Genomic DNA, 27,030 nt, shown 5'->3' on the forward strand with positions numbered 1-27,030 from the left:
AAACAAAGAGTGAGTCAAGAATTATGGCAGCACAAAAAGGTCAAACCCGTTCTCGGTTTTCAATACTTATCGTATCGGCCATAAGCCCGCATTCGCTCCTAGCTGACCTCATAAACATAAAACGTATATTCCAACGAGATGGCACTTTCCCACTTGCTAATCCTTAATTTGCAATAAAAAAGATTCATGATCTATATAACGTATCTGGGTTTTGCTTTCTCTCCTCAGCTGGCTTTCACTTGTAATATTTTACTGTCATTGAAAATACAACGTTGCTGTTTTTATAAATATCATTCGGCAGTCAATTTCTTTGCACTTAGTGCCAGCAGATGGTACTAAAAGTACATATCTCAAAAGGTAATATATGTTTATTTACATTTACAAGCAAATTCTATTCTCAACATTTTCGAAATTGAAGATAAAACAAGAGAGAACGCTATAGTCGGGTTGGTGTCCCGACTATCTAATACCCGTCACTCAGCTAAAGGGAGTGCGAACGCTGTGTCGGGTTGGTGTCCCGACTAATAATCGTAACTCAGCTAAAGGGAGTGCGAGGGAGATAGATATATGTTGACAATTTATAAAGCGTATAACTTTTTAATGAATGGTCCGATTTGAAAAATGTCTTCTACATTTCGATAGGTATAAATATACACAACAAAATTTCATTTATACTTCTCGGAAATCTTTAAAGATGTGGGCGCAGGACGCATTTTAAAATCGTTAGTGGGCGATTGTGGGCCTTAGAGGGGGCGTGGCGCTCGACTAAAATAAACTTGCGCTGCGTAGGAAGCCAAAGAATATGTGTGGGAAATCTCAATCTTCTAGCTTTTGTAGTTTCTGAGATCTCAGCGTTCATACAGACGGACAGACGGACAGACGGACAGACGGACAGACGGACAGACGGACAGACGGACAGACGGACAGACGGACATGGCTAGATCGACTCGGCTAGTGACCCTGATCAAGAATATATATACTTTATGGGGTCGGAAACGCTTCCTTCTAGCTGTTACATACTTTTGCACGAATCTAGTATACCCTTTTACTCTACGAGTAACGGGTATAAAAAGCTATCCTAAATATTATAAAAGGCCGATATCAAAAAACAAAATAATCAAAAATCTAGTCGAAAAAAAATTATTGAAATTTAATTGTATTTTATTTAATTTAAATATTATTCTATTTATTTAAATTCATTTCCTTAAATTACTTTTAAATTACACCCAACTCTAAAATATTTCGTATATCATAGAATTTTAAGCTTTTATTAAAAGAAAATAAAAATTGTAGACGAAAATCAACCTGCAATTTTTACAAAATTCCTCGCAGACAGCCAAAAAATACGCAAGCATAAATCCAAGGCAACTGAAGCTGCCCATTTCGGGGGTCAAGTGTAAAGTTAAACAAAAACGCTTAACTGGGAGGCCGAGAAGAAGGAGCTGGGCTGCCTTAGCTGCCTTGGCCAGGATTTATGCTGCGACATTGCCTTTTGTGAGAGAAGCCGGGCAGCAATGTCCGCACGAATATTCACATTACACAGTGAGAGGACACGGAAAAAATAAGTGGAGGCTGGGATAAGAAGGAAACGACCCTCGAGTGCCAGCAGCGGCCAAAACGATGTCAAGTCAAAAATGGGAGAAAAAGAAACTAATTTCATAAGATGGTGTCAACTGCAACTTTTCCGTGAGAGGGCCGTCGTCCTCTTGGCCACCCCTCGAGCATTTTCTTCCACTGCTCGAGTGCTCTCTGGACTGCATTAAACGGCCAAGGAAAGCCGATGAAAGCTGAGGAAAGCTGATGATGGCCACTGCTGAGAGCTAAATGCACTGGCAGATTACCGCAAGAAAAAATTCGAAGTGCGGCATGCCACTCTCCACCCCAAAAAAAACGCCCAACTCCCTAATGAGCTTCATGGTTCCCCAGTTGAAAACTCATAATCAGCAAAAAATTTCACTCGGTCAGATACTTGTGCACCAAGAAAAAATATTTATTAAACAACATTATACAATATTATCGGGCCTTCGATAATACAATCGATAATAAAGATATATTTTCAGCAGGAAGTCTAAAAATATATGTTTTCAAAATTAAATTACTAATTAAATTAAATAAAATAAAAAATGTAATTACTGAAAATAATTTAAAAGACTTTCAGAACATTTAATATTCTTCTCAAAGGGTTTCAATACGTTTGATTCGGTTCTCTTTACTCAATCCCCTCATACACACGCGTTCGCGAGCAAAGACAAAACAGTTAATTAAACCGAAAAAATGCCTTAATCAAAAGTTCTGTGCTTATTATTGTTGTTGCAAAAAGTCAGCAAAATAATTTGATTCAATGCGAGAACGTTCCTGCCCGCAAAATTAGTTACTGTGAAATGTAGAGCCATGTAGAACATATAATCGACATGAAAATGTTTTTTTTTTTCTGCCCCAGCCATGGAAATTTATTTTGTGGGAAATTTGCAATGTTGATTTCCATTATTTATGGGCTACGCTCGTTGGGCGCCTATTGAAATGCCCAGGGGTGTGTGTTGGGGCAGAAGTGCGGAAATGGGGGCGGTGGGCGGCATTTATTTATTGACGAGCGGAATGGCATGTAAACCGCAAATTAATTGGCTTGGTTAGACACCGCAACGGACCAGAAAGTTGCATAAAACTTTGCCGCCTCGATTGATTGATGTGGCCTGGCATTTGCCAGGTAATCAGAGGCCAAGGAGCCGACCTGAGAGCCAGGAGAAGGACCTCCTGGCCAAGTAGAGAAAGTCGATTCCCTGGATATTTATTTTATTTTGCTTTAAAAATACTCCTTTAAACTTGCCTTCGCCTGCAAAAATGTGTGGCAGCAAAGATGAATTCGAAAGTTATTTGCAGCTGAGTGGGCAAAAAAAAGAAAAACAATATATATTGCGTAGATTTATGCTGGCCATAACTTATTGATGCTCCTTCGCCATTTATTAATTATCTCCTACTAAATTTTATTTATTTATTTTAGTCTCTCTTGACCAACTTTTCACGATTTCTCTTATCCATTCTAAGAGCGTTGGGAGAGTAATAAATTATGGCCAACTCCCGGCACAAATCATGAGCTGCATAAACTTAACTTTCCAATCATGAATCATTAAACTATCGCAAAAGCTAACGTTTGTTTTTTTTTTAGCTTAACTCTGAAGGCAGGAAAACAGTCTGGTATCAAACAAATTAAAACTTTTAGCCAAACTATTTAGATACAAATGCAAACAGATGGTCAGCCACCAGGAATTTTCGCCAAGGAAAACAAGTGGAGCAACGGGAAAGGTCAGGGTTTCAAGGAAAAAAAAAAAACAAGCCGGTCTTGTGGAAACTTAAAATGCACGTTGTAAATGTATTTGGGGTCGTAACTCAAATTGTTGGAAAATGGTTCAACGAAAAGAATCTCCTGCAAAACCTTTAAGTACTTTTAGGTATAAAACTTCTTACAGAATTGTTTGCTTACATTTTTGTGAAATTTAATATTTAAAGATTCTATAAAATGGTATTTACTGTCTGTTATCAACATTTTTAGACTTAAATCTTTTTATTAAATTATTTTTATTAGTGATTTTTTTTATTTAACTTGGAAATTTTCAGTAGTCACTGGACTGCTGTCCTGGTTAATTCACCTGTGATAACTTAATAATTTAATAACTTATTTAATTTATCCTATTTGATTAAACATATTTTTTTCTGAATTAAATTTAAATTAGAATTGCCTGTTTTGAATTTTTTCAGCGTGAAAGCAAACAGTTTACTCGGACAAATTGGACCGCCGACATGCAATGCAATCTAATCAGATCTAATGTTTTGCCCTCTGTGTTCTCCTGAAACCCCTTTGGATGGGATAATAAAAAAAGTAAAACCACTACGCCAATTCCAAGGAAAATGTGTTAATAAAAGGACAAAGAGTTCCATGGAAACGGAAGCTAAGAAAATGGAAATGAATAGAAAAGGGGCGACGGAGAGGGCGTGGTCGAGGGCAAGTGGCTTAAAGTTCATTTGCAAACAATCAGCCCCGACGAACCCAGACAGTCTGCCCCGAAGTGTGCGCCATGGATTTTCCATCTCGTGCCCAAAATTATCCGGATTCTGACCTTTAGTCTATTTGTGTCTGCGACTCTGCGTCTCTATTTCACCCCATTGTTTACTCGTATTTTGCTTGCATTTTACATCAGTTTTGCCACTCGGTTTTTCTGTCTTTTTTTTTTGTTGGTCAATCTTTAAGCAAATTTATGTTGTGTGTGTGCCACAGACATCCTCAGGCATTTCGATGTCCTTGCGCCACAAAAATGAAATGCAGCCAACAAGACGGGGCTACAATGTCTGTTTGACTGACACACATGAAAAGGGGGAGACGGTGGGCTGTTGTTTGTTAGCGCTGGGCATCCTTGCAAACATTGCACTTTTGGGTTAAGCAAAGGCAGCGTTAGCAAAAATTCTTTTTTGGCCAACCGCAAGACTTTTTGCACACACACACACACGCAGACGTCCAAAAGCAATTCCATTTTTGCCTTAAAATGCACGAAAAACGACGGCAACAAGACGATGAAAAACAGAAGAGCCAGCCGCCGGAAAAGCGGGAAAAAGTGACAAGGATGTGCAGAAAAAAATAGGTAGCTCAAAAAAAAAATTTTTTTTTAACTAGCTTTATAAAGAAAATTTCAAAATAATTTGTAATCAACCTTATAGAATCTATTTTTTAAATCTTTGGACCCCATATTTTCTTAATATGCCATTAAAAACAAATTTGTCTCTCTGTGTAAAAGTGTGTAAGAGATAGCGAGCAGCAGGGCACTATAACGATTTTCAGATGTACGCGCATTACAAGTATTTTTATTTATTTTAAGCACTGCGCAGCAAATAAAAATAAATAGAAGGGCAAAAAACCGGCAGGCTGAGCTGGAAAAGCTACGAAAAAGCGGAAAAGCTAAAGATGCACTTGTTTGCACTGCGAATGTGTGTGTATATATATCTGTATATGTCCATATTTGCATAGCCTTTTGTGCCCATAGAGCGGGAGCTTTACTAATGTGGGTGTATAAGAAAGGACATCCAAGATGTTGATTCTTAATCAGCATAACAAGTTGACTCCAAGTAGGAAAGAGATTATCGGATTTTAGTGTAAGTGTTCAAGGAAGAATAACTTTGGTGTAATAAATGCCAATAAAATTCCATATATTTGTAAATTTAAGATGATATTTCTAAAAATAAAATGTTGGAACTGGAAGCTGCCAAGATGCTTAAAATAATAAAAGGTAATTCCTTTGTAAGAAATGTATTTAAATTGAATCTACTTCCGTAAATAAAACCATTTCGTTGTGGTTCTTTTCCGGCATGCCCAATCAATCATCCAAATGCTAATACTCTTGATGACTTCATCATCTCCCAACAACTCATCCCACTTCCACGTGCCTACACTTCCATTCTTATCATTTAAATGCGAGTCCTCGATTTCCTGCCCTTCTCTCTTTTTCTCCCCTCTAAATACAATACTAAAAACGCTGATAAATATCAAATCAAACCCCCGACCAAAAACGCTCCGCACAAGCATAATTTCTAAAACTGAAACTGAAACCTTTTGCTGCAAAGCGTATTTCCCATTTCAGCATTTCCCCGGCAAATAGTTTTCTCTTTTTCATATGTGCCGGCTAACATATGTTTTCATTCCTTATTTTCCTGGGGCTCGCTTCTTTTTTATTTTTTGTCTGCAATTTATTTTATTGCCGCAATGCAAAATGTTTGTGTGCTTGTGTGTGTGTGTGGATGTTGGCTTGTATCCGTATGTTTAGCATTTGTATTTGGCCTGTTTAGCTGTTGTTGCTTTGCCCGCCGGCTGTGGGCCGCTTTTCCTTTTGGCCCCCCACCCACAGCTTTCCCAGCCCACACGAAATGCTGACACAAATGATGTGCTGTCTGTATTTGGCCGGGCGCAATTAATGCGGCATCTGCTGCTTGTGCCTTTGCTGTTGCCACTAGATGTTGCTGCTGTTTGTGCCTCAGTTGCTGCTGCTGCAGCACTCGCACCTGCAAACTGCGGAGCCAACAGCAGTAAATGCAAATTATTATTATGCCTTCCCTCTACTCAAAACAAAAATGGGTATATTTGGGAAATACGTTTTATTATGGCTTAAAGTTTGAATTTCGGTCTGATTTTTTATTCCGAATAAAGATGTAAAATAATTCATCAATTATTTTAAGAAGGAAAAAGTTCCTAAGGGCTTTAGAAACCAGAATATTTTATGTAAGGTTAAATAAAAACAATTCATTATTATTATTAGGAAAGCCAAATGTCCTAAGGGTTTTATAACCTGGAATATTTTATTTTATTTTTCATACAAATTTTCATTTGAATTTTTGTGTAATTTTTTTTCATAAAAATAGAAGTAAAATAATTCATCAATGTTATTAGGAAAACAACATTTCCTAAGGGTTGAAGAAATCAGAATCTTTTATACAAAAAAAATACAGCTATATAATTCATTTTAAACATTATGAAACTCGATACCTAATATGGGGCTTAACATATTTTCCACAGATAAAAATGCATACGAATATAAATTTAATCTTAATGCTAGATATCTGCACGTTGCATATATCCCAGTGACTTTTTTATTCGATTTTCGGTGCCTGTGCAATGTAGCTGATGTGTGAATTTTTATACTTGCACAACTAATTCCGCAGTCGGCGCCGCTGACGCCAAAAACTTTTGCGGTTGAATGACTTTTGTGGCATGTTCCCTGCCAACACGTGTGGGTTTTACTGCACTCATAAAAATAAAAACTATTAAAAAAGAATTATTTTAAAGATACCAGATCTTTAATTCTTAGAGTTAATAAAAGTTAAAATTTTTCAATATATTTTAAAAAATTTCCTTATTAAAAATCGGGAAAAATGCATCTGATTTTTTCTTAGTGCAGCAAGACCTTTGTTGGTTTTGCGCAATATTTATGTTACGGTTACAAGGTTGCTTAAGCCCACATTAAGTTCTCGGGGAGTCTGCACATCAGTTCCGTTTTCTTCACAGGCAGGAAAATATAAAGAGGCAGTTGGGGGGAAAAGCGGGAAAAGCGTAGCAAGTGAAAGCCAAATCGATAGCGGAAATGTGGCATTTTGGGCCTGAAAGGTTTTTCTTCGTTTGGTTAAAAGCTTTCGCTTATATTCGGTATTCGTATACCGTAAGTCAAACAAATCGTTTGCTAATTGGCTGTCATGTATGTATTTTTGGCCTCCAAGCGCCATAGATGACTGTGCACACTGGGCCAGAAAGTTAATTTTTTGGCCAAAAATCTGTAATTTCTTTCCTAGGACAGTTAGAAGGATGCAGTTTTTTGCGTTTTTTTCTTAAAAGATTGAACTTTCCAACGAACTACAAGTAAAATTTTTTGGAATTTTATATGATATAGATAATCCAGACCAAAGTCGGAAAATTTTACGTACTTTTCGGTTTTTTATTTTTAAAAAAATAACTAGAAGACGCACTTCTTTCATTTTCGAAAACAATAAAGTATGAGATAAAACAAACTAAAAAAAATTAACATCACTAAAAAATATTATGTCATTTAAGATTTATGAACCGTTAAAAAGTGCAACTTTCGGAGGCTCCCACATCAACGTTTATCAAACAATCGATTTAAAAAAAATTTCTATTTTTTTGTTCTTGTTACCTTTTAAGTTTTATATAATCAAATTATGTAAAAAAAATTGTTTAAAAATATTGTTTTTTGATTTGTTTAATGTTAATTTGACATATTCTGAAGTCATCACAAAAGTATGCTACATTTTTATTTGCATAGTCCTGATTAAATAGATAGATATAGGTTTGGAAAATACCATGATCGATTAGTGTACTTAAAAAGTAGATTTAAGATGTTAGTCACACTAAAATCACGCCAAATGTTCACTAAAACCTGAAGAAAAAAGTACGGCATACTTTTGGGCTCTCTAGCAAAGCTCTTCAAAATAGCTAGACTTTGAGTTAAGCCTTCAATTAAAACTAAAATTACCGGCAACTAAGGCAAAACCGCATCGAGTCGGTGGGCTACGCTTTTAGTAAATTGATCAACGAATTTTTTTTTGAAGGAATGAACTAATTTGGGGATGGCACTCGAAGGCACTCGAAAAGCAAAGTACTCATTTGCTGAAAAAAAGCGTAAAAATTAACAATTACATTTATTTTAGCAAACAAGTAAGACATACGAGCTATATTATATTTTTTACTTGTTGAAAATAATCCCTTCTGCAAGTTTTGGAAAGAAGTCGAACAGCAACATCAGCATCTTTGACTTCTAAATTTTTTTTCATTTCCATCAATATTTTATGAATTTTTCACTTTGAAAATATGGTAAAAGAAAACTACTTGCCCGAATTCTTTGAAACTTTGGCATAAATTAGTTTAATGTATTATAAAAAGGATCGCAAACTCAATTTGGTCATTTTCCTAAAAAAGAAAAACGTATTTTTGGCCAAAAATCTGATCGGCTGGCCCAGTGTGCTGTGGTTTGATTTAAACAACTGGCAACTGCCAATGGCAATGTTAGGTCGTGAAAAGGGTATGAGTTGAAAGGCCATCACTCATACGCACTGTTGCCAAGAGGAAGTGGCTTTGATTTCGCTGACTTTTGATGACGCTCCAACGAGAATGTTTTCACAACAGGTCATACAATTAATTGGTTGGAATACATATTCGTGTACGAACTCCGGGTAAGAAGCTTAAACTTTTCCCGGATCCCCGGGTGAATGCAATTTTCCTGTCAAAGCAATGATTCCCCCTTTTTGCCGGTAAAAATCATTCCCATCAAAAGGGAAATGAAATAAAACTTATTCAAAAATAATATCCTCTAAAAAAACACAAGCCTGGGTAGAACCACAAAAAAATTACCAGAAACCTCATAAAGAATATGAAGAGTGTGTTGTGTTGAAAAACTAGTGGGGAAGAACAGATAAATCCCAGCTGTAAAAAATACCACCAGACTGAGTATAAAATTAACATGAGAAAAACGTTCGTAAAAAAACGCAGCTAGAAATTGCAATTTAATTAATGAAATGCATCGCAGACTGCGAAAATATGCGCGGCAGATAGGCGAGTGTAAGATAGAGAGAGAGAGAATGCAAATAGCCGCAAAATTGGGGCCTCGGCGGCGAGAAAAAAGGAAAGTGAAAATTGCACAGCCGACGCTCCTCCAATGGGGGAAAATTACTAGAAAACCAAATTAACCAAATTAGCAAGCTGTAAATTCAGCTCCGCAGCCTTTTCTTCCTGCCAGCAGCTGCAGTGTAGAGCAAATTAATAAAGTTTCACATTATTAGCGCAGTTTTTGCGCCCAGCGAGGCGGCGTCTTTTGCTTCGGCATTTTCCATTTTCCATTCCCATTTTCACTCCGACTCCAAGTCGGCCTGGTTCATTTCGGTTCTTGGTCCTCCCCTTTTCCTTTTTCCTTTCTGGCCAAATTTAATTTTTCTTGTAGTTTTAAGCAGGCCAAAGTTTACTTTTTCTGTTTGAGTGTGTTATGGGCCCTAAGTAAGTTGCCCAAGTTGGATATTTTTCGCTCGACGCTTAAATTATATGCGCAACTTTGGCCAACAACTTTCGGGGCGATGCGAGCAAGTTTCGCTTAAATTTATCTCCCGTTTCCTTTGTCGCTGAATGCGGCTTATATAGGGAATTTATACATACGCACAGTTGCGGTGGAGTTAGTAGTGGTCCTTTAGAAATTGTATTGGAATTTAATATCATCAAAGTCTTGAAATCTTTGACCTTTCAATTTTTAAGCAACTTAACTTTACCCTATTATTTATAATTATTGTCTTTAATTTTTTGTGTCTTTATTAGAAAAAAAAGTTATGACAAGATTATAAAAAAGGTAGAAAAATAAAAAAAAATGTAAACCTATCATAATTAAATAGTAAATTAAAGGTTAAACATCTTATAATTTAAAATTCTTCGTTTGCAATGACCCTAATAACTTGCCCGCCACTGTGGATATGTATTCATGCATATATAGCCACCACATTACGTTGACAATCCGCAAAGGGAAGAAGCGGCAAAAAACTAAAGCGTAAATGAACAACACGAGGCTATCCTGGACGCAGGACCTGCACAAACACATACACATAGCAGACAGGATGCTGGGCTTCACAACGCGTCGTACACGCAATTGACCTAATTTTACCCCTCGGATCCTGGGAAGCCGGGAACTGCGGAACCTCAGAGCCTTTGGAACCCCGTCCCGCCACGAGTTATTTCCTACTCGACGTCGCGGTAATGGTCGCCGTTTAGCTGTGGGTCCTGGTTTGCCGCCAGGATGCGGCCAGGATGTGTCGGGATGTGCGGCAGGATGTGCAGCTCGCCGCCTCGCAGGATGCACTTTACCCAATATTGTATTTCCCGCTTGTATTTTTCCATTTCTATGTGCTCGCTTCAAAAATTCATGGCTGCTTTTCAAGGGTTCTAGTCCTCAAAATATAGTGCCATATATCCTCTACACCTGACTGTATTTTAGTTTTATTTTTATTCCATGCTTTACATAATTAAGTTCTTGTCGATGGCAAAGTTTTTGACATTTACTCATACGAACAGGCAACTTTTTGGCTGCTGAAAGTGCTGCACATGGTTGGAAATTAATTTCATGGCCCCCCACCAACAAGGACACAGGCAACTAGCAAACAGACCAACAAGCAGCACATGTTTTTAGAACGTGTTAATTAGGTGAATTTCTGAGATGAATTCGCAGCACACCTGCCAAATTAAGAGTGTGCTCGAAGAGGAAGTGAGCAGAGCCCAAAAAATGGCAGCGTGCGAGGAACCTTGAACTAGTGGCAAATTGCTAACAAGGTTGGAAAAGGTTCTCCACAGGTGGTGAGTAAAATTACTGCAGGCCTTTCATACCACTAAACTTATAATTGTTGAATTATTAAATTATTAAAATTATTTGCTGAATTATAAAGGGCCCGTACAAACAAAAACTTGATTTGAAACGATGCTCGATTTGATGATATGTATGATGAGGTTCCTTTTTGTGAGCAACTTAATCGAAAGCTATAACTATAAACTGCACGAAGACCGTAACTATTCACGGTTAATTGAATGGAAGTACACAGAAGCCAAAAGTAAAATCGAAGCGAATTTATGCCCTAATCAAGCCTAACAACTCGGGGAAATTGCACAACTGCAAAGACTTTTATATTGATTTATAAATTTTCGCAGATTCCGCTGGCATCAGCAGCAAACAAACTTCCTGGGGGCAAACTTTCAGGGGCTTTCACATAATTCCGGGAGGGCCTACAACTATCTATAGAGACTATAGTCCACCCCCCTCAAGGCCGTTCTAATTGCATTTAATTAGCTGCCACGATGGCCTCATTTTCTCCGCTTTTCTTGCTGCTAACGTTGAAAAGTTGACCGACATAAATTTCATTAATTAGTTGAAAATTTGGCCGGCACTTTGTGAGCAACAATTTCTGTAGATTTGTTAACGCTGCTTGGTCATTTTGCCGGCCGCCGGACCTTTTCGGTCATTAAACAAATGTATTTATGACCTGCAGAGGCCAGCGGTTCAAAATGAGCACTTGAGTACAAGTGTGTAGGGGGAAAACTTGGCTCCTCAAGATCAAAACCTCAAAGTGGCGGCAGAATATGGAAAGTTTTCCTTGGGCCGCAACTTGGCCAACTTTAAGCGGCCAGCTTAAACAAACAAACTCGTCTAATGTTCCACTTTCCGTCCTTCAGCACTTTCTCACAAGGATTTTCCGGACATAAGGCTCTGGGATTCAAAAGGAAACCGGTTTGGCCATTGACAAATTCGGGACTGGGGGATAAATCAATTGAAAATATTAATGAATTATTTATGAGATAAGATGGAGGGCAAATAAAACAGGAATCGGAAATAAAACAAGTCGGGCCAAGAGCAGAGCCAATGGGGAAATCCCCACGGCAGCAAACCGCAAGAGGAAAAAAATATATATAGAAAGATTGGAAAAGCCAGAGAAAAGGCAAAGGAAAAACAAAAAGAAGAAGGCCAGACCAAAACCAAAACCAAAGCCCAGAAAAAGAAGAAACTGTAGAAAAATTACGCTGGAGACTAATAAAACAAGATTATTGCGGTAGAACCGCAGACAATTGGAGGGGCGAAAAAAGGGGGGAATTCGAGCCAAAACTAGACAATGAGCCAGGTCATAAATCAGCAGCCGCAGAACGCAGACAACTGCAGTCGGAAAATGGTAATGGTTGGATGGTTTGAGGTTCAGGGGTCTCGGGGTCCTGGGAAAGCTCAGCTCCTCCTGGCAAACTCACACGCATTTAAGCAGTTTTCCCAGCATGATGATGCAGAAGATAATTATGCCAATATGGGTGAAAACAATCCGAGCGGAAGAGCGGCAGACAGCAGCAGCAGGCTTTTCCTGGAAAAGCCCGGAAAACGTTCGTGTAAATATTAAATATTGACCAGTTCGGAATGGAGAATGGAACCAGAAAACCAGAACCAGAGAATAGAAGGCTAAAGCTGGCTAGAAATGTGTCTGGAATTCAATTTCGTTTGACACGTCCTCAAGCAAATGCAATGAATATCCCCCAGCAGCTGAAGGCAATCAGTTGCCATCACTCAAAAAGAGATAAACACAAGAAGGGGGAAACTCTCAAATATTATTCACCACTTGAAATTGTGTGAAATTCCATATGAGTGTTCTTGGGCGTCGGGAAATTTGAAAGGTATCCAACATTGATGGCAAAATTAATTTATAAATATTAGCAATTCCAGCCACATATGCCCCATTTTAACTCATTATCTTGTGTTGCATTTTTGATAACTTTTGAACCCGAATTGATTATTTATCCCATGTTGGTTAAGTACCTACAAACATATCACTCCAGCTGACAAGTAAATATTAACTTTAATACCTGTGCAAAATTGAATATATAGAAATTCATACCCAAAAGTAGAATTTACTTAAATACTTAAAAAAAAATAAAATTTAATTTAATGAATTAATTTTTGTTAACTAAAAGCTTAAATGTATTTAGTTTTTTTCACATTTTAAGAAAATGGGTTTTTTCATAAAAAAGGATAAATTAAAGATATGCTACATATTTACCGAAACCATTTAACCACTTATGGATTTTGCATATTTTTCTGATGTTTTTATCTCAACATGTTTACATTTCCTCTAATTGCAATTGCTTTGTTTGCAACTCCCCCGCACAAATACAATATGTCAAACGGGAAATGTAAAATATTTATTAAACACTTATTATTATGAAAGTACGCACCATTAATGCTGACCGCATTACAATAAATAACTTTCACATCAACGACGGCAAATAGAAAATTTCAATTTCAACCGCAAAGCCCGGAAAAACTTTAAACAGACGTGCATAAATGGCGTCGAAATGAAAAACGCATCACTCGTCAGAGGATTTTTATGCTCGAAAATTAATTATTAACAAATTGCTCAGCATGAGAGCGAAACAAATGAATGGGTCGTGTTATTGCTATTATGGCTGTTGCAGATGTTGCTGCCAGTCGACTGCCAGTCCCGTTGTGAGCAATTTTCTGCATTATGCATTAAATGCAATTTGAACTATTAAAAGCATACTTTTAGCACACTTTGCGTGGGTGGTGGGCGGTGTTTGGGAGTCGTGTTTCCAAACCGAATGGACGGCGGCCATTTTAGCTATTTTCCACGCACGTAAACATAATTTGCATTGCTCTGAAATATTATGGCAGCAGCTAAAAGTATGCAATACAGCATTCCCCCGCTTTTCCGCCGCTTTCCCTTTTCAGCCATAAAAGCGGAGGCAAAAAGTTCAAGTAGCAGAGCAAACAGATAGGAAAGCGCAGGACACCAACAGAGATGTCCTTTGAATTAAAACTAGCTAGTTGGAAAAACATTTTTTCCCAAAGTTTATCAAGGTTTTATTATTTTTTGGTAATCAAATTTTATTTTTAAAAAAGTTTCTGTACTCTAACTTGGAAGGCAATAATAAAAATAATCTTATTTGAATTTTGTATAGCTTAAACGCTTGCCTAAATATTTATATTTATTTTATTAATTATAAAACAAATTATTTTAATTTAAACGTAATGGAAAACGAATTTATTTAACAGTTAAACGTAAAAGTGGTTCAGAATCACTTAAAAACCTTCCTAAAAGTATGCAGTAAAATATCCAAATCCCTTTTCATAATATGTAATTATAATGTGGCATACTTTTAAGCAGATTTTTTAATGATTTCATAACACCATTAGTTTTTGAAGCACCCGCTTATAATTTATAGCATTCAGCTTTAGTTTTTGGCCAACGAAAATGTAGCCAGGTCAAAAGGCCAAAAAAGTGGCAGATCCGCTGAAAGGGCAAGAGCACTTACCGTTATAGAATGGCCAGAGTAGCGATTGTTGTTGCTGCCGTTCCGATGGTTGTTTTTGCTGTATTATGCTAACAACTAACGCCATTATTATAATAACTGCTCGCGTCGTCGCCGCTGCCCTTGTTGTTGCTGCTGCTGCCGATGTTGCTGCTGGTTTGCTCCCGCTGCTTGTTGCTGCTGTTGCTGTTGCTGCTGCCGTTGATGTTGCTGCTGGGACGTCGACATCAGCAGCATGGCCTGGGCTACGCGATTCGATGACGTCGACGTCGTCGGCGCCGCTGCGACGCAAAAATCCGCATAAATTTATATTGCAAATTTGTTTCCCCTCCTGTTGCCCTCGATGTTGCTGCTCCTGCTGCTGTTGCTGTTGCTCCTTCTGTTGCTCCTGCTTCTGCTTCTGCTGCCGCTGCTGCTTGTGTTGTTTAACAATAACTATTGCCGCAGGCATCCAGCGAGATTTAATAGTTTTCGCCTGTCGTTGAGTTTTATTTGCCAGTTTTCAGCTGATTTTTCTTGTTGCTGCATTTAAGTGCTGATGCTGCTGCCGTTGTTGCCGATGTTGCTGCTAATGTTGCTGCCGTTGCCGTTGCTGTTGCTGCTACTCCTGCTGCCGCCGTCGTTGTCGACTTTAGCAGCATAATGCGCCATTCGCCGTTGTTGCTATTATATTTTGTTTTATGCTTACTTAAACTTTTACTTTTACTTTTTGCCTTCGCTAGCCGTCAATGAAATATTTCGAGCTAAACGCACAGCAGCAACAATTCAGCTGGCTTACTGTTTTTATGACTCAGCTGCTGTTCTCGGTTTTATCTCAGTTCACTTTAAGTTTACCTTTATTCTGCTTGAATGCACAGTAAAAATAAGCAATGAAACTTTCTGTTGTACAAACCCCGCAGCAACATGTTCAGAGTTAGATAGAAAAAAGTGTGGAGTGCTCGATGAAGATGTACAGATTTAAAGGGTTCTATATGTGTGGCTTAAAAAGACTTGAGTCTGAAGTGGTTTGCCTTTAATGGATATACTATTTTTCCCTGCCCGTTGTAGCAATCAAGTTATCCATTTCTTGTGTGGATTTATTGAAGCCCCTATAGCAAAATGTGTTCGTTTGCTAGGTAGAAGTAAAAATATATTTTATAAATATTAAACACTTAAACTAATATCTAAACTGCTTTGAATTTAAATGTGTCTTTAGGTTTTTTTTAACGCTTTTAGTCTACGCCGCAGTTAAATATTTATAAATGTTTTATGCGTTTCTGAACAAAAATATGGCAGAGTCAACAAAAAGCTTAAAATGCCTGGCATTCTCGCCTGGTCAAAACAGAAATAAAAGTTAAAATAACTTGCTAAATGTGTATATATAATAATGTGTGGTTTAGTAAAGACCCCGCAGCCATTTTCTCTTTATGAGAGAACAATGTTTTAAAGTTAAATAATAAAGTGCAGTAATCCAAACACCTTAACAAATATATTGGCATTAAAATGTGTTATAATAACAAATGTTAAATAATAAAAAACAGTATTTTTGTTGATAATCCAAAGACCTTACCAAATAAGCATTGAAATTTATAATTTTGATAGGATTTTTTTTCGAAATTTTTGAGAAACCTAAAAACTTAGTCTAATAACCCCCATAATTTAGTGGGTATTATTTTCAGCTGCCGCCTGTTGCTCAGCGCGTCAACACTTTTGCTTTCCATGGTGGCAAAGTTTCGACCTTTTAGTTTGGCCATTTTAGCCGCCACTTTCCCTGCACTCCAGTTTACTCCAGGAGAGGAGAGGTCCTCTCTCTCTCCTCTCTCTCCTTCGACGGTTTGTTTCCCTGTTTTTCTCTATGGGCAGGGTCCTTTTGCCAGTTTCCTTTTGCACATCAGTTTACGTGGCCATTTCTATCTCTCCATCGCCTGCGCCTCCACCTCCACCCCCACAGGCTCTGTTGGCCATTTGCTGTTAGTCTAATTTAATTGCATTCGTGGCTCGTTTTGTTACGTATACGCAGGGTGAGCCGCCGGCGGGTGAGTGGAGAGGAGGAAATCCATTGAGGTTGCAGTCTTGCCATTTTGCTGTTTTACTGTTCTGCTGTTTGTTGTGCAGCAACGCCCTGACCTGTCTATGTCCTTGCTGCTCTGCATTCCTTTGTCAATGCCCTTAATCCTTATCAGTTGCCAACAAAACAAAAAAACAGAGCTGCAAAAAAATTGGCAAAATAAACAAAGCAAAAAAGCGAAGGTCCTGGCTTATTTTCCCGTTGACCCTGTTTGCTCCCGCATCCTCACTTTCACTTTTATTCGGGTGCAAGGTAAATGATTTATTATCGAATGGCCGCCGAATGGCGATTGCGGTCTGTGTGGCCATTCTTTAAACAAACCTTTGTAATTAATGATACAGAAAATGAAATTCAACACACACAAAACTTGGCCACAGATTTATTGCCTTGCACTTGAACCGAACGAACAATAAATAAATAGTTCTAGGATTTGGAGGTGGGGGCGGGAAATGAATGACTCTGGCTTGTCTGCTGATTAGCCAAGTGTGTGTTGTGTTGGTTAGTGTAATTGCAGTGGGGAGCGCTTAAACTGAAATTGCTGGGATTAATGAGAAACTAAACGAAGTGAGAAGAGAGTGGGAGTGCCCAAGATTTAGATGAAAAGATAGAAAAATAGTATAAAGAAAATAGGTTAGAAAAATACAATTTCAAATAAAATTGTAGTTATTTTATTGTATAATCTTTCTACTTAATTAAACAATTTATATAAGAATTATCTTCTTTTTTTCCAGGTAACTATGGACATCAGATAAAATGAATTCATTTTTAATTAAGGCATCTTATAAAGTAATAAAGTCATAAACTCCAAGAACACCCGGAAACTTCGTTAATTTTTAAAAGTCTGTTGTAAGTACAGGAAGAGGCAAAATAAAACAATTAAAAAGTTTCCTAACGAGAAGATTAAACTTTAGTCTAAATGAGGTACTCTAAAAATAATATTTAAGATCTTATTAAGTTTCCTGTTGATAAAAAACATTTTTTCTATGAAGTTTTTGGCTAGATATAAAATATTTATATAAAAAGGAAATGTAACCCCAATGAAAAAGTTGCCAAAAGGAAGCTTAACTTTGGAATGACAAAGGGAAGCATCAGCCGGAAATAATTTCTCCCCTTTTTAAAAACCAAATCATCCATTTCTTTTTTTTTGTTTGGAGCCTGATATAAACCACCGCACGTAAAATCAACTTTAATCAAGCGACTCCACCTGCCGGGCGATTTCCCACAGGAAAGCCCGGGAAACCCCGGCGAACCAATCAATAAAATGCCCTTTAATAATGTCGAAAAGAAGACCCGTCCGGCAGTCATAAAAAAGCGTTCCAAAAACGATATGAAATATGCTTCATAAAGATTAAAACCTGTTCTTTCTCCCTAGCCCTGCGGTAACAGATGCAGCCGGAAAATGCTGGGTCACATATGTACAGATGTATGTAGCAGAAGAAAGAGCAGTAGCAGGACGAGTAGACGTGAGTCCTGGCAACATTTTATTATCCTAGCATGCCAGCACAGACCACAAAGTGAGGCCAACATCAAGTGAGGCTTTTGGCATCAACTAAGTCTTTTCGGTACACAAGGGGAAAAAATAATCAAAAATCCCTATAAATTTAAAATTATATCCTAAAATATGATTATATTAAATCATACATTTTTTAATAACCTTGAGTTTTTCTTTTAATTTTCTAATTTAACTACCTATATATTTATAAATATTGCCTAAAATATTACCATACTTTTAGGCAACTTATCAAACAAATTTAATTTTAATGGAACACATATTTTAAATTACCATAGCGTTTTTCCAAGTGGCTATCTTAATGGCAATTAATTAAATTAATTTATTATGTTAAATATACAATTTACCGCACTTAACCACACTTACCCACAGCATAAAACACAATAAAAAAGTTGAAAACAATTCAATAAAAATGAAAGCAGATAAAATGTCCTGTAGTGCTTTTAATTACTTGCTAAGCTTTTCTATGGTTTATACGGTATGTGCAGATATGTAAAAAGAATATTTTAAATAATTTATAAAAATTAACCTAGCCCAACCTTTTCCTTTGTGTATATCTAAGGCTAAGCGGCTTGGCCGTAGATCCAAAATGATGCGAGATGTGGAAAGGCAAGGAGCAAGCAGCAAGGACCAAGAAACAAGGAGCCACAGGCAGGATGTCTGTCAATAAGCCTTATTCTACAAGATTTCATCTGCTGGCTTGCGTGAGTGTGTGTTTCAGTGTGCTTTCGTGGGCTTTTCACAGGCGCGTGTTTATGAATTATTAGCATAAACAATCACACAGAATCTCGCACAAATACATGGCGCACTAAGCCCTATATGAATTCTGATTAAATGTAATGCGCTCAAAGCGCATTCAAAGTTGCCGTTGAATTATTGATGCTTTCCCTTTCGGCCAGAGCAACGGTCATTAGCCAACTAGCCAAAAAGTGGCCACCGAAACTGGGAAACTCGGAAACTGAAAATGACACCCTGCCTCCAACAAAGGGTGTTCATTATTCAGGATATGTCCTTGGGCGGGCGTTAAGCTTTCAATGCGATTAGGTGAGTCCTCAGCCTGTACATTGTATGCATAGAGGTATATACTTATGTATGTGGGTTCACACTCCATTAGAGTTGAAAATGTTGCCCGAATTCTGGCTAAAATTCTTTGGCTTAAATTCATGCGGTTTGCTCAGACAACTTAAGGAACTTTTTTGTGGGCCCAAGGCCGCGAGGGATACAAAAAAAAAGACGATTTGCCTTTTTACATTATTTATTCGACCCTTGACAGCCTTTTCATATATATTTTATACATTTTTATGCCTTTCCTCACATTGAAGAATTTTAATTTTCGGCGCGCCCAAGGATAAAGACGGAAAAGTTTCTTGGGGCAACCGAGATAGAGAGAGAGAGGGAGAGGACCCATCGAAAGGAAAAGCCAGTGTCCTTGCTTCGTTTGATTGATTGGCTGACAGGCAGAACAAAAGTCCTTGCCAAAGTCAGGTGAATAGTCAGGTGTCAATCGTAAGCCGGTCTAAAACAAGGACACTAAGGACACAGCCAGCCAAATTACTGGGGACACCTTTTTGCGACTTTTCCCCAAGATGTATGGCAATGTAAATGAGATTTCTTGTTTTGTTTGTTCACTGCCGTTTTTAATTGGCTTATGAGTCGAGAGCCTTAAAATGGCATTATTGCCAGACGATACTTTCATGGGCTGTGTGTAATTGCAGAAGTGTGTTTAAAATGTGTATAATTAAAAAAGAAAAAACGCGCGTTGAGTTTTCTTGGAAATTCCTATTTTTAGAAACCAAAAAGGGGTTTCCCGTTTCCCATTTAAAGGGGCGAATTTAATTAGGATTTATGCAACTACAGTTTCTGCGAGCGAGCGAGTGAGCAACTTTTGAAAGCCGGCTAATCCATTGGCAACAAAAGCGCCAACAACTCTTGGGCCCCTCGAAAACCCGAACCCAAACACACTACTCCCACCAAACCAAACCAAACAAAAACCAAAACCAGTGCAGAGCAAACTCGAGCACTTTCCTGCACTTGTACATGGCCAAAAGAGCTGGCATTAAAGCCATCATCAAGGGGGCACGATTGCATGTTAGGGCCACATTTTGGCCTATGGGCCCACAACACACAGGTACACGGTGAAAAAAAATGGTATATCTAATTAGGCATCTTAGATATGCTTTTTTGTATTTTTTCCACTATTGAAAAAACAGCCTGGTAATTTCCCTTTGATTATAATAATTATTTAATCAGGTAATCTAATTCTGCCCATTAGTTTTAGCCTTCACTATTTGATTTGATTTATTTCCCTTTAGCTTTTACCACAAAAACCATTAATTCAATTAACTTAACAAAGCAGAGTTATTGTGTAATATTAAAGAGTGTGTAATTAATTCAATTAGATTTATTAATAATGTTCATTTGAGTATGTAATTATTTTGTATATTTTTAATTTTCGTTTTAAAAGCATTAATTTACTTTGCAAGTACCTAATAATTTTTGGGATTTAAAAAAATATAATGGTGATTTACATTTTTCAACATTTTAAAGGCCACTAGAAATAATATAGAAAGTAATTAATATAACGATTTTTTGATAATTTTACACCAATTTTTGAGATTTGAAAAACTGACAAATAATAATTTAAATTTCATAAAAATATAACGCATTTAAAAATAATACATTTAAATAAGTTTCACCGTTTCATAAAAGTTAGAAATTATAATAAGTAAACAATTTCCTTCGTATTTTAAGCCAGATATTTTCTCTAATATCTTCCCATACCTGCACCTCAAAAATAGCTTACTGCTCATTAAATTATATTTGCTATTTTTTTCCCCGTGCCTCATCTATGTGCTAAAAAAAAAAGCGGAGTAAATTGCTTGACGATTTTCGCGTCATTTTTCCGACCTCACTTGGGGCACAAAAACAGGATCCTGCCCCTGCTTCTATTTGAACGCCTGGCTGAGCATAAATCACACGAAGGACGAAAGGAGGAATATGTGTGTTCAGTGTTCAGTGTTCAATGTTCAATGTTTTCGATATATTCGATGTTTGCTTGCTTTCGAGTGGGAATCCGGCCCATTTGGCTGCATACTTTGGGGCGCCAAAGGGCCGAGTTGCAATTGACAGTTTATTTATTCATTTTGACAGTTTTATGGACACGCACGAACGAGTCGGCGATTAGGGGGCTTAATTTCATGGTTAATCCGTTACAAATGTCAACTGTCAATTGGTTTGGTTTTGTTTTTAGCCAGTTCTCTCTAATATTATCCAAAAAGGCAACCATTCCGCATTCCACACACTTAAACATGCCTAATTGCAGTTGCATGTAAAGTTGCTTAAATATGCAAAATCCTAGTTTTATGCGGCTGACATTTGACACACAGTTTGGTTATTATTATTGTTATTGTTATCTGTTGTTTGTTGTTTGTTATTGTTTTTTCCTGTTTGCTGATTGACAATGATGTTCCATGTCGCCTGCCAATTGATTGGCAAAAGGAGCGGGAAATGTCCTTTACAATGTTTGTCGGTTTTGCTGTGTCCACAGAACCACTCACACACGCACACAATTGATGACAATCGACACTGTTCATGAATATTTAAATTTCTATTGTTGTTTTCCGTTATTCACTCCACGGGGCCATTGAAAAGACCGCTTTTCGGCGAATCTTCTTCTCGGCGCTCGTTAACGCACTTCAAAATTACGCCTTTTTCGTTCGTCGTCGCCGGAAAAGTCGGAAGGCACGGAAAGCACGGAAAACTTCCTGACCCACTCGATTTACCGTCGTGCGCGAAATAAACTGGAGGACTGGAGGTCGCGAAGCCCCTGGTTGCCGTCACAATACTGAGATCGGCGGCCTGAACTATAGCGGCTATAGGCGAAGGCGAAGGTAAAAGCGAAGGCTTCCGAGTCACGCAAAAAAAAATGAACGACTACGACAACAATACGAACAGCACGCGATGATGGCTCAAACACACAGGCCATCAGCATCACACACAATCACCACTCGGAAAAGCTTTTAAGGACCCCAATTCGCCGCATTCCGAATGTGTGTTAAAGCTTCGCAAAGGCTGGGGAAATGAGTTTCCCCAAAAAATATCCTTGTTTAATGTCAAAGGTTTATCGCAGGCATTTTAAAACTTAAACAACAATTTATACTAATTTAAAACCGTTTTTAATGGGTCTCAAAAATAGTGTAATCATTTTTGAAGTTGTATTTTAAATCAAAAGCCAAAATAAATGTTAAATGTGACTTTAATATTAGGTTTTTAGTGATGTTAAGCATTAAGTGCGATCAAGATTTTTTTTTAGTTTAAAGCAAAGAAATAAAAAAATTAATATGGACTCATATAATTTTTTTGTTCAGCATTATCTGTTTCATCTTAAATACAAAATATGACTGCTTGCTTTTCATGCACTGCTTTTAAGGAAACGTATCCTTAAAAGCAGTGCATGAAAAGTCCTTCTTTTGGTTCATAAAATATCCATTACGGATTTTCCTGCTTATTTCGCTTTTTTCGATGCACTGCTCTAAAGGATTGTCAAACTAAATGGTAATTTTTCTTAGTTCACAAAATATCTTGCAAGGACTTTACGTACTAAATAGTCATTTTGCTTAGTACACAAAATATCCTTTAGGGACATTACGTTCTAAATGGTGCTAAACAATAATTTTCCTTATTTTGTGCACTGCAGTGAACTGCTTTAAAATATTCGTGTACTAAATGGTCCTATTCCTTAGTTCACAAAATATCCCTTAAGGACTTTAACTGCTTTAGTGTACTAAACGGTCCTTTTTCTTAGTTCACAAAATATGCCCAAGGACTTTAACGGTTAATGTGGCTTGCTGTTCAGAACAAAAAACAAGCTGCTTGATTTTCCTGGTTCAGGGGTATAAACATCCCTTCTTTATGTGAAAAAGGCCACCCCTGCATATTTTCGCTTCATTTAGGGAAATATTACCCCAGGCTTTTGAAATTTCGGAGAAATTTAAATCTATGATAATAGTTTATAGTTACAAAAACAATTTAAATAAATTAAAAAACTTAATTTTTTCAAATACAATAATCCAAATTAAGTTAACAATTAATTAAAAATACTATTCCTTAGTTAAAGCCAAACTCCAGCACGTGTCAGGCTTTTGCTGACTAGAATTAATATCTCTTAATTATTAATCACCGCAAATTGTCCGTGAACTTGTTATGAATTTCCAAATGCCAATATATCAAATATCCACAAATGGTAAGCCCAAACTAGGCACTTAATAATTTATAATCGATTGCATTAAGAGCCTAATCAATTTAAACCACCAATTTGCAGACACCTCCATCTTTCCGCCGCCACTTTTCATGCACTTTCCCACCCCCACATTCCATGGACACTCAACGTTCGTCAGTGTGAAAGTCGCTGTCTATCTATCGGCTTTTCTACGCCTCCCCACCCCCCACTTTCACTCAAGGTGAACTCAATTGAATTCTCAACATTTGCACATCAATTATTTCACAAGCAGCCAGCTTGTTTTTTTTTCTAGGGCGATAAAAAAAACAACGCAGCCGGAAAAAATGAATATAAATCCAAGCGTTGCCGTGGCTGGAAAAATCAGTGAGGCAAAAACTGCATTGGCTGCTGCAGTGGCTCCTGCCGATCCTTCATCGCCTCCACCTGCGGCTATCCTTTTTTTCTGCCCACCCGCATAACAGATTCAATGTCAAAAATTTGACAAACTCAACAAGAAGCGAAAAAGAAAAACAAAAAACAGAAAACAGAAAGCGAACAAAAACACAACTAGTAGAAATTTTGCCAGAGATTTTCGCTGACGAATTTGTGGCAGGTTCATAAATCCAAACAAGCAACAACTAACTAACAAGAAGAAGACGGGCGTAAAGAACAACAGGCATTAAAAAATCCGAAAAAAAACGGAAAAAATTGCACAGCAAAAAATAACAATTGAAGAATATTTTTGAAGTGGTTTATAAAAAACAATTTACAGATATTTTTATTTATTTTTTTTATCTTCGGGAAACTTAATGATCTTTTTATGTTTTTTTTGTAAATATTTAGCTGTAATATTTTATTTGAATAAAATTTAGATCTTATTGATTGCTACAAAAATGTAATAGGTTTTTGAAAATTCAAAGTTATTTTTATTTATTTTGTATAGCTGAGAAAAACTCAGTGATCCTTTCATGTTTTTTATATAAATATTTAATTGTTATATTTTATTTGAGTATTAATTCCTAGTATGTATTCCTTTTAATTATTCCAAATTGTATATTAATTGTTTTCGTTTATTTAAGGCAACTTTTTCTATCTGTGCTAGACAAATATGTGGTGGAATAAGTGCAATTTTTGGCGCCAAAAGAGATCGAAAAAGCGGGAGGATGAGAGTTAGAAAAGCGAGAAAAAATGCCAAACAAATCGAGAACTCGACACAAAAGTCGCTTTCAAAATTTATTCAGTCAGCGTCGAAGTTCATTTGAGTGTCATAAATCAGTTGGCCCCAGCAGAACCAGTAGCAGAACCACCCACCCAGAACCCGAAGCAGAACAGAACCACCCACCCGCGCCAGGGAAAGTCGGAAAATATGCGAAAGGACTGGTTAGGGAGGCGCTGGGCTGGGAAAATCCAGAAAATGGGGAGGCAGGGGCATATAAATGACAACTTTGACTATTGGCTGCCATTGCACGTACAACAAACTGCAGCTTGGGCACGATTCAGCATCGTTGCCATGGCCCTCGCATATTTCCTTGCAGCGGAGGAAAAGCGTAGGAAAAGCGTCGGCAAAGGAAAATATTTTCGAAATCGTAGCTACTGCAGCAGCAGCAAGTAGAGCCAAATGTCATGAGAAATCTAGTCGGAACTCCGCACACACAAAAACATTCCTTAAAAGGGAGTCTGCGTAGCCATGGCAAAAACGGGAAATGGGGGGTTTTCCACTCAGACTGCGGCCAACCATTTCCCCCATCGACTTGATAAAACATTTCTTCGTTATAAATCAATTTGAATTGCGCGAGCAGCTTAAGCGACAAACGATTTGCAGACAGTCAGCCAGCGAAAAACCAAAAATCCCGAACAAACCAGCAAAAAAGGACCAAAAAAAGGATATTCGACAAAGCAGAAAATGCTGTTTATTTAGGCAATTTGTTGGAGAAACAGCGGGGAGTGCAAATCCACCAAGGAGCCATTCAAATTCAGCTGGTAATATTTCCTAAAAATGTCTTTATCACCTCTTAATGAGGTTGCATCAAGATTTAATATTTATTAAGAGGAAATTTAAATCGCTCACATTTTAAACTATTTTAAAGCTTTGAAAACAAGCCATTTACAAAATTAATCAATGTTAATTACATTCACTTTATGCGTATAAATAATGCGTTTGCACGCATAAATCGCTTAAGGGTAACACAATATTCAGCGTGTTAATGTATGAACAGTGTTGACTCAAAAATAATTATAGTCAAACTGATAGTTAAATTAAAAATAATATTTCATTAAATTGTTACATTTCACTAAATCTCCTTTGTCAGAAAAATCAAAATTTTGTATATATAAAATAAATTTAAAAATACCTTGTCAGTTTAAGAATCCACTTAGTATATAATTAAAGGTTTTATAATGCATCGAACAATAAACAATTTTCATAAAATATTTAAAAACTATAACAAATATAAAATGTTTTCAAAATCTTAATCTCACAAAATGAATATGTAAATGTAAACTGAAATCCAGCGAAATCCCTGCTTAGCCCGAGGCACTTGCTTATGTTAAACAATCCACCAAAAACTTGACATGAAATTTGTATGAGAATAAGGATGTGCCCCTTCCCTTCCTATATATATGGTATACGTATGTCCCATCTCGTTCAGCTGCTGCTGCAAACGAAGCGCTAAATCTGCAAGTGTCAAGCACACGAGCTGCAACAGCAACATTTCCTACTTTCTTTTTTATCTCTTTGTAAGCATTTTATTTCGGTTCCTTTATTTTTTGTCAGCAAGTAGGTACTGCTGCTGCTGCTGTTGTGTGTGCTTAATTTTTTTGTTTTATTTTGCTTTATTTTGTTTTGTTTGGGGCAACAGCATTGTGCCGCATTTTGCTGCGGACGGGCCTAACCCATTTGCATAGCCAAAAGGGTTGAGGATGCAGGGAACGGGGCGTTGCGGAGATGCTACCATTTAACCCACTGAGCTCGTTTTGCCCGCCGCCGAGAGCAACACAAAAAACCGCACAAACCGGAAGTGAAACAATGTACATGCGCTTACACACATGAATGTTGAAAGGTAACCAAAAAAATAAAAAGGAAAAAAAAAACAGAAAGAATAATAATAAAAAACACTTTTACACCTGCCGGCAACAGGGCAACCCAGAAAAAATTGTTTGGGCTAATGCTATCCTAATGCTGAGCATTTCACCTAGCACTCTTCGTCCATGAACAAACGAAATATTTGTTTGCGGAAATCATCAGCATCATCATCACTTCCGCCATGAGTTCCTCTCGCCTCGCCCCAAGGAGCTTTTCCCATGTTCGGTGCCATTTTTTATATAATTTCGGTTTGACTTCACCTGGCCAGGCTGCCTCCTCCTTCTCCTGCTGCTCACAAGCATCCTGTTTGTTTGTCGAGAGTTGTTTACCAGTTTAAGTTTGGGCCAGGAGTTGGGGAAGTAGAGGGCTGTCCGTCCGAAGGTGTCGGTTCTATAGTGAGGCAGATGAGCAACTACAACTTCTGCCTTCCTGGGCCACTGCCTTGATCACTTAAAGGGTCAAGAGTCGAGTGCCAATCTAGGAAATACCTCTCAGACTAACCCTTTAAAATTCCTTTTTTACACAGAAAAGAAATTTAATTTATTTTTTATATTCATATTCTAAGAAGTTTACATTTACAGCACCTTTATTTCCACAAAGTAACATATTTAATTATCATAATATATTGGAAAAAATTGATCAAAAATCAGATTGATCAAGTTTATCTTATCATTTTGATATGAACAAAGATTATGTCTATCTTATTACAAAAAAAAAACTACACTTGGTATTTTTAAACAGTATTGTTTTATATATTTGAATAATAAATTTTACATTAATCATATCGGTTTTTTACTGA

General features: G+C 37.3%; 1 protein-coding gene across 1 annotated transcript in view; it reads right to left on the reverse strand.

The window, feature by feature from the left end:
* Positions 1–14,968, reverse strand: part of dpr3 (defective proboscis extension response 3) — a 45,054-nt gene extending 30,086 nt beyond the window's left edge. The window contains exon 1 of the mRNA XM_017154182.3: positions 14,378–14,968. Within this exon, the coding sequence (XP_017009671.3) occupies positions 14,378–14,825 (448 nt within the window). The 5' untranslated portion in view covers positions 14,826–14,968. The remainder of the gene's footprint in view (positions 1–14,377) is intronic.
* Positions 14,969–27,030: the final 12,062 nt, after the last annotated feature.

Source organism: Drosophila takahashii, chromosome 2L, assembly GCF_030179915.1.
Source record: "Drosophila takahashii strain IR98-3 E-12201 chromosome 2L, DtakHiC1v2, whole genome shotgun sequence".
Classification (NCBI taxonomy): Eukaryota; Metazoa; Arthropoda; class Insecta; order Diptera; family Drosophilidae; genus Drosophila; species Drosophila takahashii.